The sequence below is a fragment of the Diuraphis noxia genome, unplaced genomic scaffold, assembly GCF_037042655.1.
Source record: "Diuraphis noxia isolate RWA-SAM2 unplaced genomic scaffold, SU_Dnox_SAM2 contig0013, whole genome shotgun sequence".
NCBI classification, from domain to species: Eukaryota; Metazoa; Arthropoda; class Insecta; order Hemiptera; family Aphididae; genus Diuraphis; species Diuraphis noxia.
The window spans coordinates 438,140-449,937 of NW_028301723.1; the positions used below are offsets into that span (position 1 = coordinate 438,140).

General features: G+C 27.3%; 1 protein-coding gene across 1 annotated transcript; it reads left to right on the top strand.

The window, feature by feature from the left end:
- Positions 1-172: 172 nt before the first annotated feature.
- On the top strand, positions 173-7,658 carry LOC149054021 (protein argonaute-2-like). The gene is made up of 17 exons (XM_089230691.1): positions 173-296; positions 410-690; positions 750-881; positions 951-1,125; positions 1,181-1,403; positions 1,464-1,611; positions 2,081-2,338; positions 2,460-2,614; positions 2,750-2,820; positions 2,881-2,994; positions 3,084-3,250; positions 3,309-3,493; positions 3,557-3,653; positions 4,435-4,541; positions 4,603-4,732; positions 4,802-5,001; positions 7,427-7,658. The coding sequence occupies exons 1-17, from the start codon at positions 239-241 to the stop codon at positions 7,533-7,535; spliced, it is 2,610 nt and encodes an 869-aa protein (XP_089086817.1). The 5' UTR covers positions 173-238; the 3' UTR covers positions 7,536-7,658.
- Positions 7,659-11,798: the final 4,140 nt, after the last annotated feature.

The following is an 11,798-nucleotide window of genomic DNA, read 5'->3' on the forward strand; positions in this document are numbered from 1 at the left end:
CTATAATGGATATTAAGATAGGGTAAACACACGAGAATTTGTCACGGGAAGTTTTGATTATGACTAGCCGGGTAGGTATAAACGATGAATTAACCAAACATTTTTAATCATATAGAGTGGGTATTTTTAACAGGCAACGGGAATCTGCTATAGTTATCTATAAAACCATAATTGTCTGAATGTTCTAGTTCCTGAGCCACCTGTTGTAGCCCCAGTGTCAATTAATACACCTGAAGCAATGAGCGTTCTTCAACCTCAGGATTCTGCACTGGAAACACAACCAGTTGATGTACCAGGTAAAATTGAATTATAATAATCTAAATTTTTTAATGTTTATTTTTAATAACATAGGGTTTTTGCTTATTTATGAACTATTTACCATTACAAATTATTTGTTATTAATTCACAGTATTCAACTGTCCTTGCCGACCAAATTTAGGACGAGAAGGCCGATCAATTGTACTTCGTTCTAATCATTTTAAAATATCAATGCGACGTGGTTTTTTACATCATTATGACATCAATATTCAACCAAATAATTGTCCTCGAAAAATCAACCGTGAAATTATTGAAATTATGGTTCATACGTACAGTGAACTATTTGGTAATCTTCGTCCTGTATTTGATGGTCGTAAAAACTTATACACAAAAGATCCATTACCTATTGGAAACGATCAAGTTGAATTAGAAGTATATATATTTTTAAATTGTATTGTGATAACATTTAATTTTATTAATTTGGATTTTAGGTTACATTGCCCGGTGACGCTAGAGATAAAGCATTCCATGTTAATATCAAATGGTTAGCTCAAGTATCATTATTTGCTTTGGATGAAGCATTAAAATGCCGCACTAAACAAATACCATATGATGCTGTTATGGTTAGTTCATCTTATTCTAATAACTTTTATTTGATAATTAATGATTTATCATTTATTTGTTTTGTGTAGGCCTTAGACGTAGTCATGCGACAATTTCCATCAATGACCTATACACCTATAGGCCGGTCATTTTTTTCTCCACCAAAAGAATATTATCACCCATTAGGTGATGGTAGAGAAGTCTGGTTTGGTTTTCACCAGTCATTCCAGCCATCTAAATGGAAAATGATGCTTAATGTTGACGGTAATTATTTAAATAAAATGAACTTATCTTCATTTACGTATTTTTTTTTTTTTAGTGTCAGCAACAGCTTTTTATAAAAGTCAGCTTGTGATAGAATTCATGTGTGAAGTGTTGGATATTAAAGATATCGATCAACAAAAAAAGCCATTATTAGATTCACAAAGAGTTAAATTTGCAAAAGAAATTAAAGGTCTTAAAGTAGAAGTTACACATTGCGGAGAAAAGCGAAGGAAATATAGAGTTTGTAATGTTACAAAAAGACCAGCTCAAATACAATCGTAAGTAAATAGTCTTGAAACTACTTTACATTGCAATACATTCTTCGAATCCATTTTTAGTTTTCCAATGCTATTGGAAAATGGTTGTAAAGTAGAATGCACAGTAGCTAAATATTTCTTAGACAAATACAAGTTGAAACTACGTTATTCACATTTACCATGTCTTCAAGTTGGAGAGGAACATCTACAAGTATATCTTCCTTTAGAGGTTTGTTTATTATGTTTATTTGGCGGATAAATATATTTTGAATAAACCGTAAAAGTATAGTATTTAATTACTTTTGAATTATAATTCAGCTACTAATCAATATATACTAATATGCTTTATAATATATTATGATCTATCTAACTTTAATAAAATTATAGGGTTTCGCATGCACCTGTTATTTTAATTGTTCTACATAAAAATTAATCAGAAACAAGTATACAAATGCACAATTAATTAAGATTATTACTTAATTCTACATAAAACGATACATTTTATTTAAATCTTATTTAATTTGTTCTATGTGTATCGGGTAAAACAGTTGTTGTAACTTAAATAACATATTTATTATAAAGTTTACATATAAGATCACACTAATCACAGTATATGATATGTGATGTTAAACAAGAATATAATGTTGATCTGTGTTTGGCAGTAGCATGTAGTAACCACTGTAAACTTCTTTTTAAAGGTTTGTAATATTGTAGCGGGTCAACGGTGTGTTAAAAAATTAACCGACTTGCAAACATCAACTATGATTAAGGAAACTGCAAGAAATGCTCCTAATCGTGAACAAGATATTAATTCCTTAGTTCATAGAGCTGATTTTAATAATGACTCATATTTACAAGAATTTGGTCTTGGCATATCAAATAGCATGACAAAAGTGCATGGTCGTGTTTTACCACCACCAAAATTACAATATGGAGGACCAACTCTGCCTATTCTGGTAAATATATCCAGATTTTTGTACAATGAGTACACTTTATTAAATTTTAATAAGAATCCATTACTAAAAAAATATTTTTTAAATAGTGCTTGTTTAATTATATAAATTATATCGGTTTTAGGGAGAATTAAATGTCCAAGAGACTAAACAACAAGCAACACCAAATAATGGTGTTTGGGATATGAGAGGCAAACAATTCTTTGCAGGTGTTGAAATTCATAATTGGGCAATATCTTGTTTTGTACCACAAAGAATTGTGCGTGAAGAATCGTTAAGGTAACTATAAATAATTTTATAATTATTATAATTAATGAAAGAACTAAATAATTTAACAATGTATTGTGTCTAGAAGTCTAAAAATTCATAGTAATTTTTCTTATTAGTATGTACTGTATATTATTTATTGCATAGATTTTTTATAACAAAACTACAAAGTATAAGCAGCGATGCTGGCATGCCAATAATTGGTCATCCATGTTTTTGTGAGTATAAAATATGTAACAAATATAATTTTATTTGACTAAGTATTTTTTTTCTAATAGGTAAATATGCCTCAGGGATTGACCAAGTAGAACCTATGTTCCGTTTTTTAAAATCAACATTCACTAAATTACAACTTGTAATCGTTGTTTTACCAGGGAAAACTCCAGTATATGGTACTGTAGTTTTATTTTTTAAGAATTTGTTTCCTGCTTAATTTATTCAAATATAAAAATATAAAATGTTTATTAATTATTGTAATTAGGTGAAGTCAAAAGAGTTGGAGACACTGTTTTAGGAATGGCTACACAATGTGTTCAAGCAAAAAATGTTAATAAACCGTCACCTCAAACACTGTCCAATTTATGTTTGAAGATCAATGTGAAATTAGGTGGTATCAATAACATTCTTGTACCAAGCATCAGACCTAAAGTACATAAGCTTATAAAAATCACTGGTTTCCTATTAATAGTTAATTTATATCATTTAGGTATTTAGTGAACCATTGATATTTTTGGGTGCAAATGTAATTTATCAACCTTTAGGTGATCATAAAAAACCATCCATTGCAGCAGTAGTAGGATCTATGGATGCACATCCCAGTCGTTATGCCGCCACTGTACGTCTTCAAGAACACAGACTAGAATTCATTCAAGACCTTAGTTCTATGGTCTGGTATGTAGCACATAAAATTTTCTTTGTTATGATTGTAATATTGATTATAATATTTAATTTTAGGGAACTCCTGATCATGTTTTACAAGAGTACAGGAGGTTATAAACCTCATAGAATTATATTATACCGGGATGGAGTATCAGAAAGACAGTATTCTCATGTATGTTTAGATATATTAGATACTAGGGTAGCATTTTTATTTATCTTTTTAATAAGGACTTGTCTCTAGTATTGTACTGTAGTTTTATGTTTTAAAGCTAACAGTATCTTGAGTAATGAAGTATATTCAAGTACTCAATATGTTTAGTATACATAATTACATATACATATCAAAGTAAAAGCAACCTTATTTATAGCTATATTATAGGTAAATTAAATATAAAAGGATGTCAGCGCAATTTAATGTTTTTATCAGACCTACGGTCATCATAAATAAAATACATACGTAAAATAGCTTTTATGATTTTGAGCGAACTTGGAGTAGATCACCCATTACAAAAATTATAGAAGATATTTTTGAGGGCTTGTCATGCCAGTTTTATATTTTAAAATGATTTGATTTTGTATACAACTTTCAAAATAAAATAAAAAAATTGTAAATTAAAATGAATTTTTAAATTTCGTTAATATATTTTATACAAATCGATAAGTCGTACCCTAAAATGATTATTTTCTATAGTTTTTTTGAAAGACAAGTTTACTCTTAGAATAACTCAAAAACTGAAAAACCTAAAAAAAAAACAATTATGCGTGAATGCGTATTTCTATGTTGCGCAAGGGCCTGAGAGAGAAAGCTAACAGTGTCTTAACGTTGATGTTTCATCATCACATTTTTTTAAATATAATTAATTTTTGTATTATTATTGATTTTCAAATATCACATAAATTATCATTTATTTTTTGATGTGTTTTCTTAAAGTGATTATTTTCTATTGACATAGGTCTTACAACATGAATTGACAGCTATTCGAGAGGCATGCATAAAGTTAGCAGGTGATTATAAACCAGGAATAACTTTTATAATGGTTCAAAAACGTCATCACACCAGGTTTGATTTTTTTAGTATTTCAAGTCTTATATATTTAATATATTATTGTATTTTATTTTAGATTGTTCTGTGCTGATAGAAAGGAACAATTGGGAAAATCTGGAAATGTTCCAGCTGGTACAATAGTTGATGTTGGAATAACACATCCAACAGAATTTGATTTTTACTTATGTAGTCATCAGGGAATTCAGGTAATAATATTTTGTAATAATAGTTTTTTACTTGCATATATTTTGTTTAAATATAAAAAATGTTAACAGGGAACCAGTCGGCCCAGTCATTACCATGTTCTATGGGATGACAACCATTTTAAATCCGATGAATTGCAATGCTTAACATACCAATTATGTCACACTTATGTCAGATGTACACGTTCTGTATCTATTCCTGCACCAACTTATTATGCTCACTTAGTTGCATTTAGAGCTAGATATCACATAGTCGAAAAAGAACATGACAGGTAACATTATTGAATTTACCTATTTGAATATTATTTTTGTAGAGTTCATTAGGGTTATTATTATTATTATTATAATTTTTTTTTGAGAGAGAGAGTTTACTTGACCCAAAATTATTTTAATTCAAATTGGAATTAATAGGATTAAGGATGTTATTGAAAAATTGTTATTTATTAGTTTTTGATTCCAAGAATGTATTCTGATTAATTATTTTAAAACAAAATAGGCTATCAGTGTAGCTTTTCGTGGTATAAATAAAAATCCAAAAATATTTAAAACTTTAATTTTGGACCTTACACAAAATTATTTAATGAGTTTGCACCTATGATGCATATTATCATTTTTTGGTAGAGAAAACTAAAATGTTAGGGATCACTCAACACCTACTGTACCTATAGTGCCGCAACTACCGCTTGATGGGCCTTCAAAATGAATGCATCGGGACCTAAGATTTATTTGAACTTTTTTTTCGTATATTATAATAAATATGAGCAAAATTTTAAAATATAATATTAAAAAAAAAAAAATTATTAATCCTTATCAGCCTGAAATGTATATGTATATGTCAATTTCGTCTGAATTAAAAGGCTATTTTTATACATACTGGAAACACCATGCGAGCCAACTCACCAATCCCAACAAATTATATGATTATATAATGTAGTAATATTAATAAGTATACTTATTATAGCGTTTATTTATAGTGTTTATAAACATTCATCAGGCAATTATTATCAGAACCGTCAACCGTAACTTTCTCACATTCATCACTCGTCAGTAGATTAATTATAATTATAGGAGGCTTGATGTAAATGAAGAAAATCTCCGTGTTACAGTATTATTACCACTCATAGATACAGCGATCATCCAACTTATAGAAAGACTTACAGGTTTATACGAAGTCACTAACAAATTTAATTTTCTGGTGCCTCGAAATATTTTGAAGTCTAGTGAACATGATATTGTAAAAGCAACTTACGACTTTCAACTATTTTATAAAAATGACATCAGTTCAGATATAACTAGGCAAATGTTATGTATTAAAAATGTATATAAAGATTCTCTTAAAACAATCCACAGCATAAAAAATCTTTTGCAGTATCTATTGGAGAATGATGTGGCCTCTATTTACAAAGATATTTTCAGTGCATATATTATTTTCTTAACATTGCCGGTCACTGTAGCAAATGCAGACCGTCCATTTTCCAAAATAAAAATTATTAAAAATTACTTAAGAAACTCCATGCTACAAGTTCGCCTTACAAATATAAGTATTTTGAACATTGAGCGAAACTGTACAAATGAATTGGATAAAAATAAAATAATGTATGATTTTGTTAACAACAAAGCAAGAAAAAAAATGTTCTTAAATAATTTGTTGTTTAAATATATTTTATCTAATATATTATTAATTATTACTTATAAGTATTTGTAATTTTTTTATTCAATAAATCAATAAATAAATGTATTACTCACATATTATTATTATAAAAACAGCAGCAATTTTTTAATTTAAAAAATAATCTTATATACATTATACACACAAACACAGACATATATTATATACTTAATATACCTTTTTAAATATAATAACCAAAATGAGAAATTATTGTTACATAGTTAGCATATTAAAACATAAAAATATATTATTTTCAGTTATTGTATGTACTATGTAGGTATATAAAAACATTATAAATTAAAAAAATTGGAAAACAAAGTATTTAAGTTGCTTAGTTATAACTTATAAGGTAGGTACAAAATGCCTATATTGATTTATTTTTGATAATTGTGCTGGTTAGTCTTGACAAAATTTATTATAGGTACTGTAAACATGCACTGTTTCCAACTAAGTTGTTCTATGGGTTTCAAAACTTTTGAAGTAGAGTAGATGTTGAAATTATAAGAGAAAGTAGCAAAAACATTTTTTTGTGATGTATGATATTTGAATACTTTGTATACCCTCCTCCCATCAAATCATAGCTCATTAATTCATCAATGACTCAAAATTTAGACACCACTGTCAACTGACAATAAGGGGCCACTAAAATTAGCTTGCACCTGGGTCTTTAAAATTATAGTTGCGGCACTGCTACTGTATAGTAGTTGTTCTCCCTGTATTATTTGTTATTCATGTGAACTTTATGTATATGAATTAACTTACTAATTAACACAACAGTTAAAAAAAAAATTCTGATACTGAGAGAGGATTACAGCGTGTTATCCTCCCTGCGAATGCCACTGGTCTTAGTTAAAAACTGATTCTGAGTATTAATATTGGACTTTTTGGAAGTATTAAGTGCAATCGAAATAATACGATTATTTTTCTATATAAAATCCTAATTATTTAATTTAAAAATTCATACTGACATTGCTTATAATTACGTTTATTTATGAATTATTTATACAAGCAAACTTATTGTTTTTTAGTGGTGAAGAATCACATATATCTGGCTGTAATGAAGATAAAAAACTGGTCGCAATGATGCCAGCTATCACAGTACATGCCGATACAAAGAAAGTTATGTATTTTGCTTGAAATACCGAAATTGAAAAAAAAAATATTATTGCACAATACATAAACTTATTGTGATAAAAATTTTGTAAAAAACTTTAATTTTAATTAATGATTAATACCTATTATATTATATTTTTATATTATACATATTCAGTGGTAAATAAATTTATGGGTACACGTACCTAAAAGTAGTTTGAATATACTTATATATTTATATACCTACCTTAAAAAATTTTCTCAATCCAATCGAAAAATTATTACACTTAGAGTTTAATAATCTTTTATGACTTAATTACAAACGCTTACCCTTCATGTGTAATGTATAAAATGCCGTTGCGTATATAGGGGAGTCACCCTTTATTTACCCTCCCCCCAAAAATTAATTCCTATAAACGCCACTGTGTGTATTATGTATCAAATATCAGTATCTAATAATGTATTATTTTTTTTTTAATTAATAAAGTTCATAAATAATACAACTTTTTACTATCAAATTTAAAAAAAAAATGTATAATAAAATAATAGACTACATTAAAAAAATAATAAACAACTTTAGATAATATACAGTATTTATATTAGTCTATATTATCTATTTATACATGTTAATAACGTATCAAAATTAAAATATTATTATGAATCATTTTTAAGAATTAAAAAACTGTCCATAAACTTTTATAGGCTTCTGTATCTTCTTTTTTTTTTTGATTGCGACTGCTCAAAAGTTCGATCTTGTGACCAATGAGTTACCTGAAATTATTTCGAAGTCTTATAAAGTTATAAGAAAAAAATAATATATATTGTTAAATATTTTACCAAATTTTCATTAATGGTTTTAAAAGCATAATCTAATATATAGACATCATTATTGACCATAACTTCCTGTAAATATAATAAAATGGTTTCTTACTATAAACTTGAATTTTTTTTTAAATAAAACTAGTTAAGTTAGCTAAATTAATATATAAATGATAATAGGATAAATAAACAATTTAATAACTTATTTTTTTACTATCTGACAAATTATTAGTAATTGCTACTTCATAATCTGTTGGTTTATGTTTTTTGGTCTAGAAAAAAAAGGTACATAAAAATAATTAGTTATTTTTTGTTAAGTAGCAGTACGTTTATTACTATCTATTATCGATCATATATTAATATAGGTATTTAAATATAAAATATTAATTTATATTACCTATATAAAAATAATAATTAATAAAAATATAATAAGAAACTAATAGTTTGATTTGATAATTTGGTGGATAATAAGTAATAACACGATGAATCAACAATTATTATCATGTATTAATTTTACAATGGCGTGTATGAGTTTTTTTTTGTGTCTGTCATCACGTTTTAGGGCATTCAATAACCAGCTATGTGACGGAGAGAGGACCTATATTGGGGTTTTGGTTTTGGGCAGTAAAAATGCTTCGATTTTTAACTTCAGTACCTCATTCGATCAGAAAGTGAACCTAGTTGGTGCTTTGGAAGGTCAAAAGTATAAAATTCTTAAAATTTTTCTAAATAATCGGGATAAACAAACTAAAAATTAAGGAAAAAACTGGAATTTTTACGCACAATCAGTTTTCGACAAAATCGATTTTGTTTTTGATGTAACTTTAAAACAAATTACCATAGATACATGAAATTTACCCTGAACGTTTATATAAGTATATTCTATCGACTATGCAATTAAAAAAAATTTCGACTGAAGTTTAACTATTTATAGGCATATGCAATTTTCGATCATTATTAGTTTTTTTTAAATTAATATCGATAAAAATTTATTTAATAGGTAAAAAGCTTGAAAATTTAATACAAGGTTCCTAATATATTGCTACAATAGCAGTGGAAAAATTAAAGAAATTCAGTCACAATTTTTTTTCATAAGCATTCAAAGTTTGAATTTCGACAAAATACGAAAAAATCACGAACATTTGCAAATTATTTTATGCTAGCATTTCATAAATATTTTTCTTTTTTAATCTACCTAAGATTTGAAAATTTTGATAATATATACTAGACAGTTGAACCATTTCTGCTCAGAATCGTTTTTCGTACCTATACAAAGATATAATATCATTGGATTCATTCTTTAATTCCATCCATTACAGTAACCCACTTCTAACCTACTGTAGGGGAGACCGGAGCTAGTTGGGTACCGGGGTAAGTTGACCAAGTCGATTTTTAAGATCTAGCTTTTAAGTTGGACACACTGCATCAACAGCATTGTATTATGACCATCGTCGTTTATCACTGTACGAATCGTAGTGATTATATGATTATTCCTTAGGGTACAGGGTAGTTGTCAGAAAAATGATAAGAATGTTTAACCACGATTTATACCAGTGAACCAGCAGTGATACCAACGTGAAAAAAAATCATCGCAATAATAATTACAGCCTACATATAGACATCACTGATGACAAAATCTTTACATAATATTTAAAATGTTTTGACTTTTTAGCACTATACGTCTATAATCTATACCTCAGATTAAATACAATTATGAAATAAATATTACATTTTTAAATACATTTAACAATTGTGGCATTTCTGAATGTTAAAGAATTATTAAAATTGAATTCTTAGATTTTACTAGATGGATTCGACATAGAATGAATTTGTTTGGAACTTAACCATCCAAATTGTCTTCAGCAGATTAGCTGTGTTATTTAGAACCTATAAAAGAAAAAATAAATTCTTAAAAATTTTAAATGTTGATTATAAAAATTGAAAAAAATCCTAACCAATGAGTGATAGCAATAATATGTCTCTCATTCTTCATAAATATAGCATATTTGTACATATTAAATATAATATAACATGGAGGTAAAATATAGAATAAAATTAATTTTTATTACTGGAGATTCCCTATGTAGAAGTCATAGTATAACATGGAGTAAAATAAGTTTTTATTACTGGAAATTTCCTATGTAGAAATCATAGTGACCTTTTCATAGTTAATCATAATATATAACGAGTGGTATATAGTTGTTAGTACCACCCAAATCCATTTTAATTTTATAAGGTTGGCAACACATTTGTTCACATTTGTTGTTCTTATTATCAATAAAATATTGTTATCAACTGTGGTTTTTTTTAACGTTTTAAAATTGATGTCTTTACATAGTTAAATTTAATTTTTTTAAATATTTGCAGCAGAGTAAAACAACTATAAAAGGTATGTAGAACACGATTCAGGTATTGTTTAACCGTAATATTGTCTATGATCTTCATAATTGCTTCAAAAATATAAAAAAATGATTTGGGGCTAGTTGGCATTCTAAAACTGAGGCTTGTTGTCTTGTTTAAATTGTTTTAAATAATATAACTAACAATTTGTATTTGTTTATATAGATGGTTCGAAATTAAAAACGCAAGACCGATAGAGGACATATATCAGAGGATGTTATGGAACGTGCAGTTAAAATAATTTTGAATGAAAAGTGTTCTTATTTTATATTTGAATATATTTATATTATAATTTAAAATTTTTGACTTCAAAAGAGAGAATAAAAATACTATTGCTTCATTAATTATTATATTTGTTATATTTTAACAAAACTAAATTTAAATAAATGAATAAATTAGGAAAAACTGATATATTCATATATATATATTCATTGCCCCGGACACGGGGTAAGTTCCTGTTCAGTGTATAACCACTGTACCGTAACAAAGATTATCGCTTAATTAATATACAATAACTTTATTTATTATATTAATTATTCAAATAATTTACAAGTTTTATATACTTTAACTTATATATCGTATTATCAGAAATATAGTAAAAACCAATAAAAAATATATATTTATTTAAAATTATTAATCATATTATTATAAATTAAGTTTTTGACGATTAAAAAGGTTATGTTTTCAGTAGGTGTCCAGTTTTTGAAATTACAAAGGTTGGCAACCCTAGGTACCGCAGCGACCTGTCTACTATAAACCACCACCACGAATGACAACGATGCGACACCGCCAACCCTTCCCCCCATCCCCAAGTCCAAGTGCCTAGGCGGGACGGGAAGAAAAGTCGCGACGGACGAGTACCGGTCGCCGGCGATCTGGCATCTTTTGTACGGCTCGTGTATATGTATATGTGTACAAGTGCACTTGCACTACCTACCCGAACTCAAGAAACATTGAAAAACGAAATCATAATAATACAATTAAGTGCCTGTAGTGTTATTAAGATTATTTTTCAAAATATGAAAATATAAATTCAGAATATTATGAAAATAATATAATATTTGGATTGGGTTTTTTTTTTCGAAGGCC